At 39.9% G+C, this 27,190-nt stretch overlaps 1 protein-coding gene across 1 annotated transcript in view; it reads right to left on the reverse strand.

Moving 5' to 3' along the window:
- Positions 1–27,190, reverse strand: part of igsf3 (immunoglobulin superfamily, member 3) — a 71,663-nt gene that overhangs the window by 17,487 nt on the left and 26,986 nt on the right. Inside the window, exons 3-5 of the mRNA XM_086145589.1 lie at positions 9,999–10,418; positions 6,079–6,465; positions 2,077–2,472 (exon numbers count right to left, since the gene is read on the reverse strand). Of these exons, the coding sequence (XP_086001715.1) occupies positions 2,077–2,472; positions 6,079–6,465; positions 9,999–10,418 (1,203 nt within the window). The remainder of the gene's footprint in view (positions 1–2,076; positions 2,473–6,078; positions 6,466–9,998; positions 10,419–27,190) is intronic.

The raw sequence follows: 27,190 nt of genomic DNA on the forward strand, positions 1-27,190 counted from the left end.
GGGCACTATCTTAGTTCTTCATCCCAAGGGGCAATCTTCCTGATGTGTTCATGGATGATTTCAGCTCACTGACTTGTGTGATGCTGGTAGTGGGGACAGTGAGTAGAGTGGTGTTGACATCTGCAAGCATCTCTACTGATGGGACTTTGTCAGTGACTCGGGGCAGTAGAATCTGGCTGTTGACTTTACACAGCCTCACAGCTTTCCTCTACGAAGATCGGCTCAGTTTTTTTCTAATACTTGGTTGGGCTCGCATTGTGTAGGAACTGGTCTGATGGCACCCTCCCTCGACTGACGCGAGGGCAACAAGGTACCATCTTCTTCCTGATCCAAATGAATTCCATATGCTCTACTATTGTAACATGCCTTCACTCTTGTCTCCGTGTTTGGATGTAAAGTTCCTGACATCTCATTAGAACGGTCTGGTATATATATATATATAATATAACAATACAGTGTCCAGAGGTGGATTGATGTACATGTTTGTCTGTTTATTTATTTATTTGTTTTTAAACAATAGCATATTTTCATGCCTAAAGCTGTGGCTTAATACTGCAGTATCTATTGCATGGCCATGAGTGAAAAGTATGCATATCAATTTTCAAAGAAACCACTGGGATGCACCACTGAAGGATAATAAGTGATTAATAACATTAACTATCGCCCTGGAATATTAAGGTGGCCCAGGTGTAATTTACCAATTACACATATGTTCACCTATAATTACTTTCATTATTGGTGCTGTGAGCAGGGCCAATATTGTCTCTTTTTTAATTGCAGATGAGTCTGTCCTTGGCCTCCAGTATCCCTTCTGTCCACATGCGAGCCTCCCTTTTGTTTCCCCAAACATTTTGAATCTTGAACATCCTTACTTCTTTCCAACATCCTGATATGATCATGTTTTATTTCCTGTTGTTTTTATATACTTTAGAAAGCATATCCATCTTCATTGAAAAAAGCCTAGATTCACCTGAAGGGCAAACATTATTTCTTTATAAAAAAAAAAGCAAAACAAAAACACACAAGCTATGCTTGACAGATTATGACAATGTAAAATATAATCCTGAGCATGGGGCGGTCTGTTAGTTTACCCCGAGGACAAGGCAATGTAAATCTTGTTTGGAGCATGGAAAACCAAGAGAATAAAATTTCTTCTCTCTCTTTGAAACTTTTAGCAGAAAAAAAAAGACAGACAAAAACAGCTGTGCAGTTCAAGAACAGGATCTAGTGATACTATAACTTGACCGTCACACAACATTGAACACTTAGAAAACACTTTGATCAACAAGCATAGAGAAGAGAAGTAGCGCATGTTACGGAGAGTAAAAGGGGAGAAACATGAGGCTGCGAACCTTTTTTTCCCTGATCTGCATGATCTGTTCCTTGTTCCACAAACTGTTTCTGTTGTTGCCTGGACTTAGCAAATGGCCACTTAAAAATTGACATCTCTTCACTGCAGCACATGGTGTGCTGCTACTAGGAGCTAATCCACTGGCTCAATGTGTGTACGGCTCTACGTGTGTGTGTGTGTGTGTGTGTGTGTGTGTGTGTGTGTGTGTGCGCGTAGGGGTATTGAGCACGTTGCTTCTGGCCTGCCAGCTTTTCACTGCTCTGCTCCAGTGGTTTCCTCGGCCTGCACCGAGGATGTTCCGCTCAACTCTGCACCGACAGAGGAGACCCACAGACTGTGAAACACATTTCCACTGCATTTCCATTCTAATAATTCTAGCTAATCCGTATGTGTTTGTGTCTGTGTGTGTGTTTGTGTCTGTGTGTGTGTGTGTGTATCTACCATTGGTGTCACTGAAGCATATGACACTTGATGTTTGGCAGGTGGTGTAAGCGTGTCTGTGAGTGTCATAATATTTTTTTCCCTTTGGCAATGGACGAATAAACCAAGGTTTACTACTAAATGTGGACTGCATGTTATGTTGGACCCATTCATCAGTTTTTAGCAAATAACATCTATTTAACACAATATCATATGGTGTTCATGCCAGAAGACGTGCCAGATTGAAAGTTTTCTTGTCTGGCTGAATTTAAGACTACAGGAGTAGAATAAAAAAATAGTCTTACCGACAGTCTTGACGGAGATCATCTTGGTGGCAGACTTTTCTCCTACCTTCTCCAATACATCATCCATCTGTAGCCATTCAGTAACTGTGCATCGGTATTGTCCTTCATCTCCAGGCAAGGCATTGTATAAGGATAGAGTGAGTGTGTCGGTTTGCAATTTCTCAACGCGTATCTCGCCATAGCTGGCACGCTCACTGTAGTTAGAACCGTGCCAGATAGTGCCATCCCGATCCAAAGTGGCTATCTCCTGGGCCAGACCAGTGCCTTTCTTGTCTGTCCACTGCCAAGCAACAGCCAGGGGACCTGAAGTTGACTGGACCGTGCATGTTAAATGCACCACGTTGCCCTCAAGGACCTCTGAGGAGTTGCTCGACAACAATACTGTGATGTTGCTCTCTGAGAAGGAAGAAAAAAAAAAGGAGAAAGACATCGAGATGAGTGGGAGAAGCACAGCGGTATATCTAAGACATGAGATGTTAAAAAAGGTGATGAAATAATGGAAAAAAAAAAAAAAAATCTCAAAATCAGCTCTGTTCCTAACACTGAATCCCAAAGACAACAGGAATAACGCTTCCTGTTTTAAAACATTCAAGAGAACAGGGGGGCCAGAGGCAATAAAACAATTGCTCCCTTAGCCTGTTCATGGCCATATCACACACACATGGCTGTGTTCAACTATTGTAACCTGTGTCAAAATGCTGTGTATGTATGTATGTTTGCATGCTAGTGCAAATGTGCATTTGTCTGTATACACACACACACACACACACACACACATATGCATGCATATATATATATATGCATGTATACACACACACACACCAACATATATACATACATACGTACATACACATATATACACATATATATCCACACACACATACATATATATATACATACACATAGATACATATATACACACATACATGTATATATATATATGTGTGTGTGTATGCATATACAAACACACACACACACACACACACACACACACACACACACACACACACACACACATAATCATAGAAACACGAGACGAGATGTAAAACTGTCCATTGTGCCAGTAGTTCGGTATGTACTTACATGAGGTATATATTGAGAGCAAAATGAGTACTAGTGAGAAATGATATACATTTTGGAACCCATTATCAGTAGTTCATGGGTTGTTTCAGCCATTTAACACTATACACCCTCCACAAAGGTGGTCAGCTAGAGGTTGATCAGGTGTGAGCTTGTGTCCTATCATTACAATGTTAGCTATTGAGTGAGTCAGCTCCCTTGAGCCCAGCAGGGGTGCTTCCGTTTTATCCATATCCACTGGCTGCTTCTTTCAGCCGCTTCATAGATGGATCTAAGTGTCTGCCAAATTGCCTGTCCTTGAATATCAAGGTCTTTGGGGCAGCTTGATGACAGAGGAAGCCACAAATCCTTTATATCCCACCTCAACAGGACAGACTTTTGCACAGTTTCTTGCACTCATGGGCCTCTTCAACCGCATTCTTCCAGGGAATAGTAAGTTCAATGATGTACACAGACTTCACTGATGGGGACCAAAGTATCAAATCTGGACTTAAGGTAGTAGATGTGATTTCTGGGGGGAAAAATTAGTTGCGGGCCAAGATTTTTTGGCGATGAGAGTACATCATAGATAGCTCGGATGATGAAGCTTAGGTTGTTTGCCTCCATCTCCCAGATCTCCCTCCAGCTGAGCTTTTTTCTCTCAAGACCTTTTTATTTCATCCATTGCCCCCGCTTACCAAGAGAAACAGCCTTTGCAGTTCTATTCAGGTCATTGACCAGGTCCAACCTTGTAGTTCCGGGGTGATTCCTCACCTTCCTCATAATCATTGATGCCCCGCGAAGTGAGATTTTGCCCCAGAGCCCCAGAACAAGGGAGATTGACCGTCATCTTGAACTTCTTCCTTTTTCTAATAATTCTCACCAAGCTGCTTGCTTACTGTCCTGTAGCCCCTCCCAGCCTTGTGCAGGTCTACAATTTTATCTCTGATGTCCTTACACTGCTCTTTGGTCTTGGCCATTGTGCAGAGGTGGGAGTTTGTTTGATTGAGTGTGTGGACAGGTGTCTTTTATACAGGTAACAGGTTCAAAGTGGTGCAGTTTATACAAGTAATGAGTGGAGAACAGGAGGGCTTCTTCAAGAACTAATAGGTATTGTGAGAGCCACAATTCTTACTGGTTGGTAGGTGATCAAATACTCATGACATGCAATAAAAAGCAAATTAATTACTTAAAAATCAGTCAATGTGTTTTTCTGGATTTTTGTTTTAGATTCCGTCGCTCAGGGTGGAAGAGTACCTATGATGAAAATTGCAGGGATTCACATGCACTGCAAGTGGGAAAAGCTGAAAAATCAGCAATGTATCAAATACTTGTTCTCCCCACTGTATGTATGTATGTATGTATGTATGTATATACACACACACACACACACACACACACACACACACATACATACATACAGTATATGTACATATAAATATAGAAATAGAGCATACAGAATGGCAGGCATTTATAATGCATAAAGGTCTTTTGTTGGAAAAATAAAAACTCCCATAAAGGGAGTTTCCCCAGAGACCTCTGCGGATTCTGGGCCATTGTTTTGGGCCTATTTAGCAGGAGGCCCAGAAAGGTCATAATACAGTAGCAGTGACTGCTTAAGACAAGATCCTAATTCGTGGTTATTAGGCTTTATTATGTGGGCTACAGCTGGCTTCACAAACCGTTCCAGTCCTGGAGGAAAACAGTCGAGAGGCAACTAAGCAAATGACCTGGGGTGGAGAAAGGACGTTTTCCTTCCTGTGCTTCGGTTATTTGGAGCAGGATCCAGCTATCTCATTAATCTTATTCTGAAGTATGCCTTATTTTAAAGTACCAGATATTCTCGAGGTGTTTACATCTATTTCTAATAGAATACTAATTACGGAATAGATGCAAAAAACAGTAAAAAAAAGGATGACCAATAATTAAAAATACATTGAAGATATGTCTGTTGAGGTTCTCAGTCATCCAGGTCATGGTGAATTCTTGTCAAAATCTTCTTGTCATGGGAACTGGACTTGAATTTCTCCACTTGAAGACGTTTCACGACTCATCCAAGAGGGTCCTTCAGTTCTTATGCTGAAGATTCTCGGAGGTGAAACGTCTTCAAGGGAAGAGAATCAAGTCCAGTTGCTACGAGAAGGATATTTTGACCAGAATTCATGGTGTGTTTAAGGTGTATTACATTGTTATTTACTGTATTGTGACATTTTTTTGGTTAATGTGATAAAAAAAAAACAAATTACATGTCAGTTTCTCATTCAGGGCACCACTCGTGGACTCAAATACTACTGAATGCTGTAAAAATAATAAACATTATATTAACAGTGGAATTACAGCGATTGGTTGGAAGACCGGCAGTTGCCAACCATGCTTCACCAATTTGAATAGGCCTGTCCTTGCAGAACCCATTAATTTAGTCTGAAGAACCTCTTACAGAGTCCCAGAGAACAAAGTGTCTGTGTTATTTTTTCCTCTCTCAACACTTTTATTTCATGGTTGTTAGTTCACCCTCGATGAGTCTAGACTCTTCTGCTCTCTATTATCCTAGCGTAGTAGTATAGTGCGACATTCCCCGAACCCCCACAAATGCCAACTCACAACTAAGCTGATGACATGGGAAGTACCATAAATTTGCATTACAAGTCCATAGCGATCCACTCAGAAAACATATGAGAAATAATAGCAGTATTATCTTCTCCCTATTTGCTCTCAGCTAACAACAGTGCCTGCAAAAGTAGCTATCTGTAATAAGCCACCTTGGAGAAGGGAAACAGGGAAAACTGGAGGTGGGCAAGGGAGAAACGCAGATTGACGTTCCATACAGACAATGCCTATTTGAGGCTAAAACTGCTGTTATGAATAGCTCATCATTCTTACTACAAGTGACAACTATGAAAAGGACAACTAGGCCGGTGGCCCCGAGAATAGATATCTACTCACTGAGCGGCTGGACCGTAATCTGAACATTGCGGGACCTCTTGCTGCGGTCGATGAAGTCTCCTGTGGGCGTCTTTTCCCGCTCTGTCACACGGCAGATATATTTTCCGGCGTCTTCGTTGCGTAGATGCTGTAGCTTCAGCAGGTGGATATTAGGGCTCTCTTTACGCACAGTCATCTGGCCAAGGGCCTCACGGGCGATGTAATCGGGGCCCAGGATGGGCACAGCACTGGGGCCCACCACGGCCACCGGCAAGCTGCTGAAGACCCACGACACCGAGAAGAAACGTTCCGGCACATTTTGGGCCTCGATGGTGCAGCGAAGCTCCAGCGGCTCACCGGCCGTGAAGGACCGCCGTTCCGTGCTCACCTGGATGCTGAAGTCCCGATCTAAGGGGGGGAGGAAGGGGAAGAGCCATCAGGGTTAAAAGAATGTCAAGTTAAACTATCTAGAAGTGATTGTGCTTGACTGCCAAAGTAGAAAAGAAGTATGATGCATGACATTGCTCAGTTTTGTGTAAAAAAATCCTAAACATCAATGGTAAATTAAGGAGTAAAAAGACATAAAAACTTGTGTGCGTGTTTGTGTATGGGGGATGGCATTTAAACTGTGCCAAGGAGAAAAAAAAGACACAGAGAGAATAGAAAGGAGAGTAGGTTGAGGTCACATAGTGGAGCACTCTGATAAAACGCTGATCTTTCAGAGTGCTCTGCTCTATCTCCTCCCTTGCTTTCACCTCGCCAATAAAAACAAATCTAATTAAAATTCTCTTCGGAAGGCTGAAACTGAGTCAGGCTCTCTCCTCCTCTTCCTCCTTCATAGTCTCACACACAGAACAAAGTATCAAAACCAGTTCTACCCCTTCGCTTATACTCAAATTATGCTCTCAGTCTACCCATGTGCGTGTATGGCTGTGTGTTCTGTCTTATTTGTTATATTAATTTCCAGATGATGAGTGGTTTCGGCTATGTATCGGAGACTGCTGCCGCTTTGCCCCACTGCGAGGTGGTAGCCTCGAGCTGTAATTACAAAGACTTTAAACAAACTTCCTGAAAAACACACCCAGCACTTGTGTGGAAATGTTGGAAGACTGCCGCTGGTGCCGAATATTATTAGTTACAACATCATGATGGGAGGGAGAGGGATATCGATAACAGGCATTCACACGGACAAAATATTGACATACAATGCAGAATATTCAAAAACATTGTGATGGTTTATCAAGATAACATGATATGCTCTGTGTTTGCAGATATATTTATATTCACACGTGCACATAAACTCACTGTATGCTCAGTTAGAAAAAGCTTCCATTATAATCAATAATTCAAACGACCTTTGTGTTGTGGTACTATTATAAATGGTAGCATTTATTCAGATTTTGTACCTAGTATCTCCTTCGATGTTTATATGATTATTTAAACACACACACACACACACACACACACACACACACACACACACACACACACACACACACACACACACACACACACACACACACACACACACACACACACACACACACACAGAAATGGAAGCCCATCCATTCAAATCATTGCTGTCGGTAAAACAATTACAAGGTAAAAACAACAGCGCCCAGACACAAAAAATGAAACGAGACGTGAATTTTTTGTTATTAAACCTGAACGTGACAACTTGTAAGTGATCGGTCATTGCAGGAACAGATAACCAATCAGCTGCGAGCTCCTTTATTAGGATGTTTGCTGCGAGGGACCCGGGATTAAACAAATGGGTCTCGCAAGTCCAGAGTGTGTTTGTGTTTAGGGCTAATTAGAAACAACTCAAAAGCACTGAACGCCAACAGCAGACTGGGTAAGTGAGGGGTGAAATAAAGGAACAGAAAACATATGAGGGTATCAGGGAGGGGGAGGGGGCGGCCATGATGAGATGTTCAGACTACAGAAAATTAGAGTGATGTGAGTGCAGGGGACAGGAGGAGGGAGAAAGGGAGGCGGTAAGAAGATGGTGGGAAAAGTGGAAGCGAAAGGTACATTAGGATTCCGCCTGTGGCTCCAGTCTTTGATGCCAGCTGTGGGTGATTAGCTAGTGATGGGGCTGTCTTGAAATCCACTCCATCTTTTATGATTGGGACCTAATGGAAGAGCTGCCCCTCTTTCTTCGATCCTTTCTCCCCAATGCGCAAATGACGAATGCAATGCTGATCACACGGCCCCTGGAAAGTTTTGCCCTCCGCATGTTCAAATACAGGAGGGGAAAAAAAAAAAAACCCAAAATAACAACCGGCCCCCGTCGGAAATTGAACTCTCACCAGCGAACACGCACGTCAGCATCGGTGTCTTTGTCACGCAACAACACTCCCATCTATTATAGATTACAAGGAAGACTGAGAGTGACGAAGATTGTTGAAAGGGGAGCTCTTTCTTGCTTTTGTCTCCTCCCTGAAGAAGCAGGGACTCATCTGATAAAATATCTGAGTTCCAATCCATTGTGCGCTATCTGAGTCGCCATCATGTCAGAGAGGTCAAGAGCCCGATCTGATGCTTAATGGATAATTCCGGGTATTTTCCTCGGGCCAATTATACCATGATTTGGGATTGAAAAGAATGATAGAGACTTACAGAGAACAGTATGGTCAGCAGCCACAAGAAGGCTGAAACATAATCCTATGAGGCGATTGTCCGCATCAGGCTGGCCATTAAATGTTCCTGTTTTTCCACCAAGCAGCTAAAATTATTATCATCGGTGCCTGGCAAAGTCTCCTCATAGATGCAAGTCTATCATGTGATTAAAGTCTCATTCAAAATGTTTTCTATGAAATCACATACAAGAGGAGATTCTGCCTGAAGAAAACCATTTCCCCAAAGTGGACTGTGTTTACTTAAGTCTGTGGAGGTTGAATTAAGACTTTTTGGTGAGGTAATGAGCTTATTGTGAGATACTGATCAGCAATCAGAGGAAGTCAGCCCACACGATTGTGTCTAAGACTGTGTACGCTGACGTCTCTGCATGCTCTGCTCATGTTTCATTTCAGTCTACAGATGCCCTCCTCCCTCCAGTTGATCATGATTTCCACTATTGTTGTCAATCAAAACCAGTCATGTCACCAGTCATGAGGGTGGGGTACAAAAGGGAGGGAACGGTATCATGGCACTTTGGTATTCACAAGATGGCCGACAAACGAATCCCCTCTAAATTAACTTTTAGTTTGTTTTTAATGACGTGGAGGGCTTCTGAAAAGCCTTCATTGTGGATACGCATGTGTTTACTATACTTCTAACATGATATAGCAAGAGTTTCAGTGTGTAATTCAGGGGTGGGAAAACTGCGGCCCGCGGGCCACATCTGGCCCATTGGTCTTTCTAATCCGTCCCGCCAATGATTGGTACAGAATTCATACTTGATTTAAATGATTGAATGATTGGATCAAAGAATGTGGGAGTTCAAACAGGAGATTATTTCATTTTTGGAGTTACTTGAGAACACTTGAGAATTTCCCTGAGCTGAATGACACAGATTGGTGTTTGTGATTTAGGCTTTTACGGTGGACATACCGACACACATGAATGAGCTGGATGTGAAGCTACAACGGAAAAAACACTTTTTGCATGAAATGCAAGCAAACGTCAGAGCCTTCAAAACCAAGCTGGTTCTATTTTCAAAACAATGTCAGACGATTCTGATATGTATTGTTACCAAATGTGTTATTTCTATATGTGTCGTATCTTGTGGCGAGCCGGCCCGTCTGTCAAATTTTAAAATTCAATGCGGCCCCTGAGTCAAAAAGTTTGCCTACCCCTGGTGTAATTGGTCCTCTGTTATATCTATGCTTCCATTGGCAATCAAACTAAATGAGGCTTTAGTCCGATGCAAAAATAAAAGCCTCCAATAACCTCAACCTCCTCATGTTGTCTAATAGACTACCTTCTCTGTGACTTACCGGTGGGCTGAATTTGGAGCTGAGTCTTGTCACTTTGTTTGCGGGTCATAGCGAACCAACTGCCATCGGGGTCCTGAATCCACTCAGCAGCTTGGCAGTAGAGCAGGCCTTGGTCAACCGGCTGCAGCTTGTGGATGGTCAGCCTGTACGATGTGGCACTGGTTTTGTCAAGCCTGAGGTCCCCGGCCCCCATCCTCTGTCGGTATGGCCCCCCAGACCTCAGAACAAAGTCCCTTGAAAGAGTAACTAGCTCCTGAAGCGGAGTAGCTGCATCCTCTGGGGTGCGCAGGTACCAGCCTACTGATAGATGAGTGTGTTGCATGGTGGTGCGTGACACTTCACAGCTAAGTTGCAGTGTATCGCCTTCCACCATGGACAGAGTCTGCGCTGGAGCTGTCACTGACAACGAGTCAGCAATAACTGCAAGAAGAAGAAAAAAGAGAAAATAACAGTTTAAAGTCAGCACTGTAGAGGGCAGGAGAGAATGATACATTTTGGAAAACTGCTTTCCAGTCTGAGTTTATAATAATATCTCAAATAGCTCAAATGTTGTTGTTAAAAGCGGAGGAGTAGCTTCAATAAAGTAGACTATTTTAGTCAATGCCAACTATTATGGAAGTGAGGATAAACAAGCCCTCTGCTACTTTGTGATCTTATTTACAAATCAGTTTGGAGAAAAGGTGATAATGTCGCAAAGCTACAACTATTTCCTTTTCTATTCAAGAGATTCAACAACAGGAGCATATTATCGATAAGGTTTGAAAAGAAACACAATGCCTCCATATTGGCATTTCCTATCTGCACTCCCATCTTACAAAGCTTCCTGGTAATATTTGATCACAAAAGCTAAATATACTCACAGTGAGTTAAAAAAGCTATAATGAAAATTGCTCCTATCCAAACAACCAAGAACAAAGTAATTGGAGACAAGAGAACACGGGTGATGACAGGGAGATAGTGAAATGCAAGTAAAAACATCGGCATCAAAAAATTTAAATAAAGTGATAAATTCACCCAAAGCAGAGAGGAAGCAATCTCATCTACAGAAATAACACAGACAGCTTCTAAAGCCAGCCTATATTTATGGAAGGTACCGGTATATTTAGGTCAGAGTTTTTAAAAAAAAAAAAGAAGTATATATTAGTATTACTTCAACCCTTGGTGGATGTTAAGTGACATCATCCTGTTTATAAATGTATCATCCTTATTGTTATTACAATGGCCATTCATAAAGATGACATTTCTACATTACAGTGCAATTGCAGATGAAGACAATGCCTTGAAGAATAGAACATATTAAACTACATTCACATATACTGCTTACAATAGAAGGCACTCCACTATTTAAACTCAGAGATGAATTAACTTATTTAAGATAAAGTGAACAATGCAATCAGAGGCTTTTTTCCATTACATTCTGGTAACTGTGAGCCCCTCTAAGAAGTTCTTTGTGCGGGTTAACACTAGTGAAATGCTTTGTCAAGATGTTTGGCTGTGTAGCCTCTTTAGAGGTTGCCATTGTGAGGATGATAAATCAGCATGTTTGAGTTCTGCGCCTCCCCTCAAGTCACCCTCTATTATGAATAACATATTCTTCAAAATCCCATGGATTATCAACAACAGTATTTTGTGGTTTGAGGAGAAAAGGTAACAATATTTGTGGCATAAGTCTGAAAAGTCTTTTTTAAGTACCACCAGGGCATGCATCAGCAATATATACTGTAGCTGAATATAGCAATAAGGTTATTTTTAGAAATATTCATATTTTCCCATAATTATAAAATATGTCAAAAACACTGGAAAAATTCCTTATACAATGCTAAAATATCAATGATAAATGAGGATATGAATGACATATACAAAAGTAAATGAGTAAAAACTGATAGAAATTTATTTAAGAGAATACCTGGATATTTGGAGTTTTTTACCTTCACAGTGGAAACAATTTCTAGCACCAGATTGAGAAATAAACTAATCAAAAAAGTAACAACATTTCTAATTTTATAAATAATATTGACCTAATAAATATTTCTTGACACCCTATAATTATTTAAAAAAAAATAACTTTCACACTTGAAGCAAGATTCATTTACAGGCGCTCACATTGCACAGCCTGGAGGCCTGGGTGACTAAGCAGAAGACCGCAGGCGATGCTGTAGCAATTCTGCAGGCTGTCACCACCACCACCTTACAAGGTGATGAGATGCCAGCAGGCACTTGGGCTGGGGTTGTGTTTATTGATTCTGATCAATTTGATCAGAATTATTACAAGTTACCCAGCCAAAATCCCTGGTGTGCTGTGGCACAAGCATTTTTAATTCCAAGTTGTCAATATTAATGGCTGATGTACATCATTTGTTCTATGCAAACATAATGTGCTTCAAATAAAATATTTCTGTCCTGAAAAGAGACAGAAGAAAAATAAAAGGATGGGACAGCGAGTGCAAAAAGTTACCTGTACTGACACAAACAGGGGAAGAAATACAGAGAGATCAGACAAAAGAAGAAAGAAGAGAATGTGAGCGGAAGATAACAGATGCCAGAGTTGAGCAAAACACTCAAAGTAAGAAACAGGGAAACTCTGCAAGAGTCAGGAAAAGAAACTCAATAATCAAGTGGGTCAAAGCCAGTACTTTAATGAGGTGCTGCATTCTCCTGCTGTAAAGTACACTCCTAGGCCAGACTGAAAGAAACAGTTGCAGAAGTTGCAGTTGTCAGAAGTGGTCTTGAGAATACTAAAGGGTGAATTAATATGCCTCCTAAAACACTTCTCAAATGCCTAGAGAGCTTGATAAGTTTTCCAGGATGGAGAAATGTTAGTCATGGGTATTTTTTTGTTGGTTGAATTGCAAAATCAGTAATGTGGGCCTCTTACTAACCTCATGTTTATTCTCAGATGTTTTATTTATAGCTGGTATAGCTGAGAAATTCAGCAATTGCCTCTCCTGCGGGTGAAAAAAAATTCTTCAATATTATTAATCATAAACTTTCATCGAAGTCAGAGGGTGATAAATGTTGGTTTCATAAAGTTGCATAAATAAATTAATGACTCAGAGATTAACAATCGATTATTTTGGTCTGTGACTTTTTGAGGTCTTTGTTATTTTAGTGCAGAAATTAGACTGAAATTCTTGACCATTAGTTTGATCAATGTTAGATATGACTGTGCATTCTCCTGCCTTGACGGGATACATTAAGCAAATTACCAAGCCTTTTTACAATGCATGCAACTTCATCTATTAATGGAAACGTTTGACCAAGTCCTCTCTGTGAGTGGTATCCTCACATAGACTTTTACCACAACAACACTCCTACACTACAACCTGCCATTTCCATGGCAACAAACCCAATGATGCCATGAGCCTCTTTATAAAAAGCCAGGAGTTACTATATAAAAAAAGCAACCCCCCGCCCACAGCACCAAACCAATCCCAAAGCTTACATCCCTTCTGAAGACCCAAATGAAAACAGCCAGCTGAAGACTCAAGTCCTATAGCCCATTTCTCAGAGTGGTATTTAATGCTTTGACTTCACTGTAAGTCCTCTTGGCCAATCAGCTACAAACACACAGATATGTCTGAGAGAACGCTCCAATCAGATACCACTATCCAATCTAAGCGTTTTGAAGGGTCGGCTGAGGTTGTAAACACACTGAGATCTTCCCATAGCCCCACTGACCTCAATCTGGGAAGGATTTAGACCAGAATGAAAGGCATTCTAGGGCACAAACACTCATTCCTGTCACTCAGGAGAAGACGGTCTTACTTCACCTTGGTACGACTACACCTACGTGATAGCCCGGAAAAATTGGAAAAGAAATTCAGATAATTATTTTGACTTGATTTGAGTTGCGCCGATGCCCAACACCTTGTGGATGGCTCATTTCATTCCACTTTTTAAATATTCAAAGCACTTGACATAGTACTTTTTGAGTGTGCATCTCATTGGGAGTGATGTTTTTAGCTTGAAAGCTAAAATGTGTTTTCAAAATGCTCATTATAAATATGACTCCTTATTCATATAAGACCATGTACTTTTCGAACTAGGGAATGAGATTATCTTTCCTGTATGGCAGGGATGTTCATAAATGTTAAAGTAAAGAAACTTTCTCTGAAGAAACATGTATTTTGTATTGAGACACTTAACTGTCAGTCCTTTGTAATGCTTTAAAATGTTTTTTTCTCCTGATCTACCTTATCTAACGCATTTTCTGTTCATGATCATTCACGATTCTGTGGGCGCTCTGAAGTATGTGATGTTGTTGTGCCTTAAGCTGGCCTTTTAAGTCCAGTCACAGTGGGATAGAAGTGTTGAGGACACAGAACACAAAAACAGTGGGGAAGATGAGAGAAAAAAAAAGATCATTTATTGACTCTGATCTGTACATTGTGCATGCATAGAAATCATTAGCCTCTCTTTCCACTGTGTGAAATGTCATGAAGATACAGTGGAACACAGGAGTCCTTGTAGAGAATAGAGAACAACCATGAAGCTTAAGATTTTGTTTTGTTTGATTAAGATTTTTTAACATCTGCTACATGATCGATTGTCTGAAAACAATGGCAAAGTGAATCAATTACTCATCTCTCTTGGTCTCTCAAAAGCGTTATTAATATATAACCATGTATTTGTAATAAGAAATTGACAAATTAAATACTGATATTGGGTCCGTGATGATAGATCCAATAGATTTCTCAGTTGTGTCTGTTTGTACGATGTTTTCTCCTTTCTGATTATACCGAATAATTTGACTTGCTTATGTATTACTGAAGATTACTGATGAAGTGTTACGATTCATCAGGATCAAGTGTTACATCATTTGTGTGTATTTGATGCAGTTGTGTAATTTATGGCAAAATTCAATATAATAAGTCATAATTACTTAGTGACAAATCTGTGCATTTATTTGTTGTTACATGTTTAAAAAAACGTCTTTTTTTACATCAAGCCTAATGTTGCCTTGCACAGATAAGAATGATCCCAGTGTCATGAAGGTACACACACATAAAACGACAACAACTTATTTAATCAATTTAATCACAGCTATCGAATCAAACTTTTTGTATATGCTGATAAGAAAGCGTAGATATCATATTAATATCTGTACTGATAATAAAACAGCAAGAGTCGTACTGAGGAGACAGAAACCTCTGGGCTTAGAGGTGCACTTTTAATGAACCTGGCTGTGGGAATTTCCTAATCAATGTTTTTTTCTTGCTTAACTTTAAGTGAATGTATTTTGCGGTCTAATTATAGTCCCGCTTAATCCAGACTAAAGCTGGAAATAGTTTTTTTTAGCCACACTCACTGCATCGGAGCATAGCAATATTAAAGCAGTGAGGTCCTCCAAGTTTTCCACTGCAGTTCAAAGCAAACCAAAATATTAACTTGTCACTAAAATAAAGATTTCATTTTAGATGCATGCCAACACGCATGTTGAAGCGAAAGACTCAACATGCACTCTCTGTCAAAAAAAAATGACAGCGATGTCCAGATCCTCTTGGCATCAAGTGTACGAGAGTCACAACATAAATGCTTGGACCAGTACCAGATGTTCAGCCACAGCTGAAGTAGCTTCCGTTATTGGTGTGTAATGGTCTTAAGTGCATGTGTGTGTGTGTGCATGTACATGTGTGTGCGGCTGTGTGTGGCCATTTGGAAAAGTCAGTATGGTAATTATTGTTAATTACTTTGGTAAACTGAGAGGACTGCTGAGTGGAAAACAGCAAGTGGGCGATCCTACGCTCTGCTTCACGAGAGTCCACACTCATAGCTGAGCAGACGCCATTTACTGACCTAAGATGCCTGTGACACATGGAGGCTAAATCAGGTCAAGAAGTAAAAGAAACAGAGATTTATAAATAAACTGCCCACACATGCTACTTTTATACTTGATATCCATCATCTTGCCCATTCAAAACCTCTGTTTTTAGCTTTGTCTTTATGATAGTTTTAAAATACTTAGACTAAGGAATGAAGAAGTATAACTGATACACAAGAATAAAGCAGAAATGAGGATAGAATAGGAAGAGGGAGAAATAGGAAACCACAGGAATAAGAAAAACAAAGATGCAAAACATTTCCCAAATGTTGTACAGGAAGTGAAACAGAGCTTGGGATAGCTTATTAGTGCCCTGTTTGTAATCTATATATAGATAGTACTTGACACTCTTCAGTGCAAACCAAAAAAAAATATGCTCACACAAATCTGTGAAACACAGCAAACACTTTCTCACGAGACCGGGGAATCAAGAAGAGATACTCAGCAACTGCTTAAAACAAAAAAAAAAAAATCCAAAACACTGAAAGCAACAAGTACAGCAAACTCTAACAGAGTTCTGCAAACCATCCCAAGAGGTAGTGAGGACAGATATGGAGTATATCAGGAGATAAAAGGGCAGACTTCGGATTATGGGAAAAGAGACACACGGGATCTCCATGTAGCAGAGGGGAAATTGTTAAAAAAGAAAAGAAAAAAAAAGGTTGAAGGCTGCAGTGATCTGGGTCCTCAGCAGGGGTTACATCCATAATACAACACACGCCCAGGATCAGAGGATCCCAGCAAATTATTAAATCTCAGATACAGGGCGCCACTTCATCTGTTTCCCTTCTTTAACATATCTATCCATGTGTTGTGCAACACAGGCATGATTGACGTGAAATGTATTGACCCAAAGAACCACTGTTATTTTGTATCATGCATAATCATCTACAGTGCATTTGACGGTGATGCGATTTTACGAGGCAATCCCTTGCAAATACCCAAAATAAAAGAAAAAGTTATACTCTATGGCGAGGTTGTGCCAGTAATATGTGTACTTCCATGCTACAACTTTCTTAAATGACAAAATGTTTGCCAATATGCAATTTAATTGCAGATAATGTTGGGTGAAGAGGTTTGACGAATTTACTTTGCATTTTTGTTTTCCTCAACTAGTCCTTAATGATTTACTGCCTACATTAAGACATTTTAGTAAAACATTTCGAGAAGCTAATCAAATTGTCCATCATTATATTTTTTGCTTGATATGGTATAATGTAGTGCTGTCTACAGACATGAAGGAATTTATGGTGTAGAATCAATTAATGATTACAATTTTCAAGTTAATTTTATTTTTAAATTGTGGCAGACAACAAAACTTGGTCTGAGGAACACCAAGGAATCATTAAGCTGCAACTGAATGTCACAAAACTCAGCTCTTGGTTAAGAAACAGATGGCTGTTGAGGATGGTTGGCCTAAATAACACTATATGAGAAAACATTTTATGAACAACCAATATTCAAACAAAAGGATTTAAGAACAATGTTCATTCATTATCATTACGCCTTTAACAGTTTACACTGGGCGAGAGGCTAGGTTTAACCCGGACCGATCAACTTTGAGTCACACGGCAATCACAATCACACAATCATTTAATCTCGCAGTCACAATTTATAGTTTTCGATTAATCCAGAATATGTTTTTGTCTTTAGGAGTAAACAGGAGAGCCTGCAGAGAATGGCCTGCAAAAACCACTGAAATTGTGAGCCAGTGTGAAACAAGATATTTCGAGAATATTTGTTATCACAAATGGAAAATATAACATATATAAGTAGTTAATTTAGCTCCCTCTGAAAAGAAATAAGGATATGAAAGAGAATGATAAAAAAAGATAAGTTGCTGCTGCCTCTCAGCAACAGGAAGGTTCATTGTGTGGAAAGAGCAGAGAAAAGACGCCCATTATTCCATGTAATAATAGCACACTTGATTGTTGATAGAAAGAGGCTTTTCAATTACTTCTCCCTCTTTTCTGGAATTAATACACCTGTATTTCTAAGTGCTACGGTCATTACTTAGCTTTTACAAAGGTATAAATGAAATTAAATTCACATGTGGCGTTAAAAGAAGATTGACTTTGACTTTTCTATGCTAAGTCGAAAAAAAACCAACTCATTTTTTTTAAAAGAGTCCCACAAAAATACTGCAAATTATGTTTTCAGCTGAACTCATGTCTTACTGAGAGATTCCAAGCTCGTATCAGGCTCTCCTAACTTGTTCTTTGCTCATTGAAAGTCATAGAATTTAGTCTGAGCAATGAATATGCTGTGCTAAAGCTATCATTATATTTTCCTATATATGTGTAAATATTAGTCTAGAAAGGGAGTTCAGTGATTATTCCTCCAGCATGGAAATAGTCCCATAGATTTTATGTGAAAAAATCAATCAAAACCAAGAAAATATCCAAAATATAGCAACAAACAAGGGTTTCCATTCTGGGCTTCATATGACCCTCTACTATGAGATGAATGCATGAACACATGTTCATCAGGAATAGGGAAATTCTTAGCATGTTTCTCAGGTCGTATTCATTGATACCTTTGATTATAACATTTAATTTGACACATTTGCTCGAAGGTTGCTGAAGGAGGTCCAAAGGGAAGTGTGAGCTCTTCCCCCAGCCTCTGCAGCCAGGCTAATGTGTATCTGGATTAGAATATTGCAAACAAAATAATCTAAATTGTAATAATCCAAGAGTTGGTAACTATAATATTGGCATTTCATTATGTGAAATACACAGAGTAGGAACCACAAAGTCCCAAATAAATGTTACTCTTCCCGCTAGGTTAGGATCTTACATGAAAAACCTGCAGCAAACCAGGATAATAGCATTTTTTAGCACAGTTACAAAAAAAAAAAAAGCAACCCAAAAAGGAACAAAGATGTCACCAGGACATGCACGTCCCATTAGACATGCTTCCAATTAGTCCTGTGGAAAATTATCTTCACTGAGCTTTTCAGCAAGATACCAGCTACCTGCCCCCGCCATCCCCTCACCCCCGGCCACACACAGCTGATAAAACTCTAAAATGTTCTTAGCCAACAACTTTACCTCTTTTGTACGAGCTGGTTACACATTTGTGACCGGTCTTACTTTTCGCATCGTAGAATGTCTTTCTTACAAAGTCTTCTAAATAAAAAACTTTGGTCATGCTGAGCAAAATTGATTTCTTTATCTATCATTTATTCATATAAGTTATAATTTAAAATGCCATTAAACATAGAGATGATGTGGCTGCTTACAATATTCCACCTGGGAATTATAGAATACTGTTTGTGCAAGTTTCTAGCCATTAATTGCCGGTCTTCTTTCATTTTATATGGAGAAAAAAAAAATCTGCAAAAGCTTTATGTATTGGTAACTCAGTGTGTATGTGTGTGTGTGTGTGTGTGTGTGTCTGTATCGTGATGACATTTCTGGCCTTATCAGTCAGCCCTGGTCAGGATCGCAAAATATGACTGAGGAAATACAACCTTATCTATTCCTCATCAGGTAAACAGCCTGATTTTTAATTTTCCTCAGTCAAACTATTACAATTTGAAACAAATGAATCCAGAGTTTTAAATGAAGCACCGGGAGCCGAATCTCTCACATTATCCAAATCTGATTAAGGAGATTTCCCCAGTCCTATCATAACGTACCACATTCAATCTTCTAAAAATCTTGAGAGATGAAATAGGTGGGGGGGAGGTGTATGGAAGAAAGGGGCGACGGGACGGTAGAGATCTTACAGATGCTGTTATGAGATTCTCAGTCTGGAGCTGTGAAGTTCCTTCCTAATGGAACATCACTCACAGAGGGAGAGTGTGTGTCCCGTGCTGTAGCATAGAGGTCACAGTGACTGAAAGGAAAAGGTCTTTTCATTTAATAAAGGGGTCTGTGATGCATCCTTTCCTGTGTCATCACACTGTCATTCTTCTTCAGGCCCTGTCCTATTTTGCTCCCCTCTCAATCCCTCTTCCATTTATGCAACCCCAATTCACGCACCCTTTTATTCATTCCACTGCATTATTTTGAGTCTCCTCCCCGTTTGACATGTTTGTCAGCAGCCAATTATCACATTTCCTCTGCCTCCACCTTTCACGAGTCTTTACGACTTTCGGTACACACAGATGGCCCTCCCTAAGTAGCATGTAATACTCTTCATGTCATTCAGACAAAAACCCTTTTTTTTTCGTACTTGGCTGTCATAAAATTATCTGAAGGATTAAGATTTGTGGAGTGTGTTGGTGTGTATGAGAGCTCCTTATCTTGAAAGGTTGAAGGAGAGGCGCGTAAAAAATCGTCCAGAATTCCTTTCTTTCGTGTCCTTCTAGACACAAAGTTGAGCCAGAGGGGACAGCGGCTCTCTGACATACACAGTTGTATAAATGACTTAGGTATGCCCTCTTTTACTTTTACAAATTTTTCCTACAGAGCTGTGACTCAGCTGTACTGGGTCACTGAATCACACAGTATCAGGACATGTAGTGCTTATTAACATTAGTTCACAAAGCAAAAGCAGTCAGTTAACAATAACCAGCAGACATGTTTTCCTAGATCCGAATAGTACGAAAAAATGTACTTTTAGGCTACAATTATCAACATGGCATAACACACACACACACAAATATATATATATATTTACAAAAAATGTTCTTCCTGTTTTTTTTTTGCTTTAATTTATAATTACTAAGTAAATCTTGATACACCTATGCTGGAAAAACAAAAGAAAAATGGCAACACCCACACTTGGTTGCCTCTAGGCCCATTCTTAAAACAAACTGCTTAATGGTGAATACACAAACACACACACGGAAAAAAAAAAACACTCAAACATCAGGTTCCTACTTCCTTTTAAGTAGCTGTATAACAATCACAGTTACCATCCTGTCGGATTTATTTGTTCACCAGCTGATCTTTTCCCCACAGGATCACGGCTCTGCTGATGTGAAAACCGTTTTGTGGCAGAACTCACCGGGTCTCACGGCCCTCCAGTTTAGGCAGAGAGGCCATTACATAATCTGTGCCATTAGATAGTACCTTTTAATATTCCTTCCCACCTACAAACTTACAACCTGCTACTATGTGCTTGAGTGTCTCAGAGGTGTCCTTGCACAGCCTGCAACCAAGCGCTTGTCTGGTGTTGATGGTATTTACCTCAAATACTCATCTACTATCAGAGTCTCTATGTTGTCCTTCCATTCAGCCTTAGCTGGTACATTTTTTTTCAATTTCAGCACCAATCTTCTATCTGTGGATGCTACATCCCATGAAGGAGCTTAGTTTTCATGATTCCTCCTCCACTTCCTCACCACTCTTGTCTTTGCTGAGTGAGGTACTGTCTAAGCAGTGTGTCCTCAGGGGCATCTTTCTGATGTACTTGTGGATGTTCTTGTTCCTTCCTGGATAGTAGCTCTGACATTCATTAGCTCTTAGCTGACATCTTTTAACTGATCTCACCGTCTCAGCCTGCTTCATCCCTTGGTGCAATGCAGGACGTTTTCTGATATCCGATCTCTAGCTCATACTTTAGTTAGGCTTTTCTTCATGCTGGATGTCTGATAAATGGAAGGGCAAGTGTGTTAATGGATTAGATACTATTATTGCCAATGAACTGTAGAATTATCATAATTTCTGTGAGTGGCTGTAGCTAACCTTATTGCTGCTGACACATTATTTCAATTTGTCTATGGGACACCTGGGGATATGTAAAGCGTGCGCACACACGCTCACGCACACACGCTCACGCACACACACACACACGCACACGCACACATACACACACACACACTTGTTCCTCCATGTATGGGTGTGGATTTATTGTGGGGTTTGCTTTGGCTGGTAGGTCTTGGTAGTCTTAGGAGACTATAAAAAAATCTAGACTACACAAAAATCTCTTAAATGTCACAATAAAGAAAAAACATTTATAATAAATTAAAGACGCACATAGCCAATGAAGAGCTTGATTTTTTTTTTAAAGGAAATCCATATACTGCCCAGCCCAAGGGAAAGGTAAAGTGCCTCTAGTGAGTGAACACGTAACAATAAAAATAAGCACAGAGTGCATACAAATTCATTTGAAAACACACGCACCCGCACACAAGCACACGTCAAGCTTCGCATGCAGCAGCATGCATTTTGCTTTTTATAGGTTTACAATATGTAGCGGTAAATGATTAATAAGGCCATGCACTACATGTTGCACCACTTTGTTTTCTTGAACTGTGCATGTGTCCAGGGAATTCAGACTGGACAGGAGAAGGAGAGGTGGAGATTTCACAAAAGAGGAAAGTGGGAGAGGAAAAAACAAAAATTGAAAGACTGTAAGACAGCAGTGGGCTCTGTTATTGTAGCAGAAAAATGGTGACGTGGATTGAAAGGGGTGAATATTGTGATAAGAGAGGGATCTGCGGTGAGAAGAAGCTTTCAAATACATTGCATTGTTTACACAAAGGGAGAAGAGGAGGATTTAACACTAACTAAGATGCACACAAATATATGGGCACGCACACACATGTACACAAGATGACACTACCTCTTGCTGAGACCCAGCCAGGAAATGAGTCTAAGTGAGTGTGCAGGAGAGATGGAGAGTAAGCGGGAGATTAAAAGGCAAGGCGTTAGAGGAGGGGTAGTCTGAGGAGAGGTGGGAGTATGAAAGACAAATCTTCCTAAGAGCGCTTGAGAAGAGCTATGTGCAAAGCTATCGTTGACTAAAATCCTTCGGAGAATCAAAGATTTATTCATCATGCTCAAACACATGAAATAGCTCCCACTATACTATTCAGAATCACCTTCCCTGTTTTGCTTTCCAAAAAAAAAAATTGTCTAATTTTTTTTACCAAATACAGGCAGACTTTTTTTTGCTGCATCTCATCCAAAACATCCTTCCTTTAGCAACTGCAGTCTGTTCCTGTATCCAAATGACATTAATTACAACCAAGTCACTGCCGGAAAAAGAGAGTAATGCATACAGCCAGACCTGTGCATGTCTGTGTTTCTTCCTCATTTCTGCTGTCTTGATGGTTATTATCACGCGTTCAAGGTTTGCCTCCATCTGCCATAACAGCATCATTGCCTCTATTCCTCATATTCTAAATGCACACACAAACGGCATACACGCCAGTATAGCTATAACTACTTTAAAACACATGCGAATGCAAACTCATCGAGTAATCAAACTCAATCCTTCACTTTGACTGTACCTCACCTATACAGAATAAACACCATTTATCCAGTATATTATGATTAGTGGATGTGCAAATATTGAAACTAATAGGTTTAATCCCAACACTGCACCTCCCCACCTATTTTGCACAACATACCATTTACTTGGGCTCCCACCCTCTTCCTCCAGTCCTTCCTCTGTCCATCTCTCCAGCCCCAGATGGTAAAGCACTGTGACCAATTAAAGACCTCCCTGAGGACAGAACCAGTTATAGCCCAGCCATCTGACCATTTCTGTGTGCAAGTGTGTGAGAGTAAAAACATATCGCTCTGTTTAATCAGTGTACAAAGCCTTGTATTTTGGCCAGTTCAACACACCTTCTACCTACAAAAAGTACATTAACATTCCAGTCCAAGTATATAGCCAAAGCCGTATGTGCTTTGCACAAGTACGATAATGAGGTACACAATAGCACTGGGACCTCGTGTTGATATTAATCAAATTCACTCTTTGTATATAGGATATTGGACCGCAATCAACAGCCCACATACGTATCAAAACAAAAACAAAAACCTGCCAACGAGGATTCACTTTCCTTTTCTAGCAACGAGTGTCACATTTAGAACTGAGAGTATGGACTCTTCAAAAACAAACCCATAATAATCAATAAAACAACAAACTTTACCATAGCGAAGCTGTTCATTTCTCTTTGCCATCTGTCCCGCTTTCCTGCACATACGGTTGTGTGAGTGTGAGTGAGTGTGTGTGTGTGTGTGTGTGTGTGTGTGTGTGTGTGTGTGTGTGTGTGTGCGTGCGTGCATGTCTGCAGCGGCGCTGCAGTAAGTCCCACTTGTCATTGGGAAAATGACAGATTCTACCTTTAACTAATCACAAGTCAATCACAGGGCCACATGTAGACATACAACCATTCACTCTCCCATTCACAATTTGTAGTCTTCTATCAAGCTGCTAGAGGAAGACAAAGTACCAAAATAAAATCCGCACAGACAATAGGATAAACTGCATCACAGGAGGAACTCAATCGGCCACCAGAATTGAACCAGAAACCGTCTTACTTTGAGGAAACCATGGCAGCTACTGCATGTCCCATGTCTTAAAAAGCTGCAAAATCTAACTCTTTTATTAACACTATAGCAGTCTATAAAGCTGTCAAATCTATCATTAACACCTACCCATAAGAAGGGGTTGTCCATGCATCTTTGAGTACATAGTAGTGTCTTAAGTAAGCACTATAATACCACTTCTTTTGCTGCTCTAAAAAAAAAGGCTTTTCTTCCTCTTTGAACATGTATTTTTTGTGATTTTGGAGCACCAACTTATCCAATAATAAAGTAAATAGATTTTGTTGATTTATAGAATAGGTTTTCTGATGCAATAAATCTTAACATGATTATTCAGTCACATGATTATTACAGGCTTGGGTAATGACATTATGAGCTATTATCTGTAAAACGATATTTAAAAAAAGAAAATTATAATAATGATCTAGTGCCTGTATCGGTTTCCAATTTAAGAGCTAGAATCCAATTACACCCAGAAAGAAAGAAATGGGATGGTTGCATGTTTCATACAGAGCACAGGTATAAAGCATGGGTTGAGTGCAACATAAATGTCAAAAGTATTAACTGTTGCAAATTGTGTGAAAGATAATGTCATTATGAGAGGATAAGGGGGGGGAAAAACAAACAAAACACAAAAACTATGAGTATCAAGGGAGATGGTCAGCTCTCAGTGGCCTGGCATCCATCCAGAGGGGCAGCAGATGAGGCAGCAACTGTTTGTCTGAGCTGCCAGCTCTGAATGGAATTAGACATATGCCAACCCCACTCTATCCATACACTCAAACAGACATGTATCCACTCCCACTTTTCTACCCACATCCCTAGGTGACTGCCCTGGCATGGGGCACAGGTGACAGCATATGTTTGCTGTTTACTCCATAGTCAACAGAGAGGGAGAGGGAGAGCCCAGTCATTCCTCATCTGTTTCACCCGTGCACTAGTGATGCACAGGGAACAAGTTAAATTCCGGTATCCTCACTGCCGATGCGTGATTCGGACTGGTTAGGAATAATAAATCAGCAATGCATTAATTAGATGATTTAAAACATGACCGAAGCGAAGTTAAGGTTTGCTGAGAAACCTTTTCTTGCGTTTAGTTTGCCAGACTGCCAACATGTACCTTTGTGTAATCGCTACCTCAGCGATTTATGGCTGTTTGCTTTTAATGTCCCCATATAAAGTGTTGTACTTGCCAAAGATATTGAAAACTATGTTGCTGGTCAGATATAAGAAAGAGAATCTCAAGATTTTACAAAAAGTGATATTTTGGGCACCAAGTCAATCGCAAGAGGGATGCGATTCTTTGGAATCTGACACAGATAGACATTATACATGAACTAGTGTCTGAGGACACTGATAATGTGAGAAAAAAAATCTACTAGGACAATGACGACAAGCATGTTCAATACTGATAAGAGCAGCAGCAGTGAAGGCTACGCCAATAGTCGCACTCCTGTTTAAAAATTCTTTGCATACTTGGCGGGTCTCTGTATCACCAAATCAACACAAAAGCAAATATGCTACCTAAAATATTGACATCCACTCATGCACAGAGAATTCATGGTGATTTTAAAGATATGTCAAGGTTGAATAAAAACCATGTCAAAAGTGCTATGTTTTCCTGCAATATAAGTTAGAACTGCTGAAAATCCCAAAATATTCCATATGGTGTGAGCTTCATTAACTTAATAATGGTTGCTTATTGTCATTACCACACTCACTATTCAGTGGAATGGAACTACACTAATATTGGTGTGCAAAAGTATGTTTTTTTCAAAATTAAGACATTCTCAGTATCGAAAGATAATCGTCTGTTTGAGACCCTGTAAGTCTAGACTCGTCCGGAACCCGCTGCTTGGTATGATTCAAAAAGAAACAGACTGTGTTATGAAACATTGAAGCAAGCAGGTGAAAGTTATAAATGAAAAAGGAAAAAAAAAAAAAAAGGTTTCTTGGAGGATGCTACTGTGACTCAAACTGCTTTTTTGAGGTATGAAGTGGTGCTAGTCTGTTAGCACTACATACTATGTAAGAATATCACCTTTCACATCTTTACTTTTACACTTTTCTCTTTACTTCCATGCAAGCACTCAAAAATAGCCCACAGCTGACTCTTACGCCCAAATCCAAATTCACAGATTCTAAGCGAACCACTGTTCCCAATGCAAATATCCAGTATTTGCACCACAGATGGAAAATGAAGGATTGCTCAATTTGTCATATAAAACAGTTTACAATTTTCCTGCTTGCATTTACGCTTAAAGCCGATTCGTGGGTTACATCCCGAGAAGATAAGCATCTCTAACTGTGTCAAACGACCTTCTTTGAGACAAGGTTCTAGTTCCATTTCCTGAGAATGTGTTTGAATGAATTTTCTGTGAACAAGTTGATGTCAGAGGGGGTTATCAGATGTGTAACTTCAACAAAGAAAATGAAATCCTGACCCCTTGTTCTAAGATAAGGCTTCAAAGCTACTGAAAATATTAAACACAGCAGAGGCAGCTGTCTCGGACCACGCTTACATCCAACACAATTCCTGGAGGCAATTACACTGAAAGTTCCACTCTTTCCTAGCCCACATTCTAAAGACACCAATACAAATACTTGTTAGTGCATCCATTCTCATCCATATTCATAATAAAACTGTGCCTCTGTTCTGTTAATCTCACAGAGAGAGGGTGGGGGGGCGTTAGCACTTAGCTAAACTAATCAAATCAACTGGAGGATGTACACTCGCACATCTTTAGCCCATTATATAAACATTAATAAACATGTGTAGAATTCTTATCAACCCAAACATATTTATTTGTTAGTATATTAAATCCTTTCTCATTAGCCTAGTTCCCTTGCGTGGGCGCTGAACTGAGCTAAATGCGGAGCATTTGGCATAAATTGATTATTTATATCGGTAACAGCCAAAATTTGAAGGAAAGTGCATGTTTCAACATGTGTCTATGGGCTATTAAAATATTAATCTTTCATGTTAGAGATCATGTTCAACAGCAAGCACTGTTTATCTTGTGCACTGCCAAGATATTAGAAGTCTTCTTCGATGATCCATAACCTGACACTGGACCCGAGCCGGGTCGATCGAAAATTATATTTAGAAATGCCGTTTGGGAAGGGTTAGTTTCTCTTTA

This window comes from Fistularia commersonii, chromosome 4 (genome assembly GCF_037954325.1).
Source record: "Fistularia commersonii isolate RoL2024-O1a breed Wild chromosome 4, RoL_Fcom_v1.0, whole genome shotgun sequence".
NCBI lineage: Eukaryota > Metazoa > Chordata > Actinopteri > Syngnathiformes > Fistulariidae > Fistularia > Fistularia commersonii.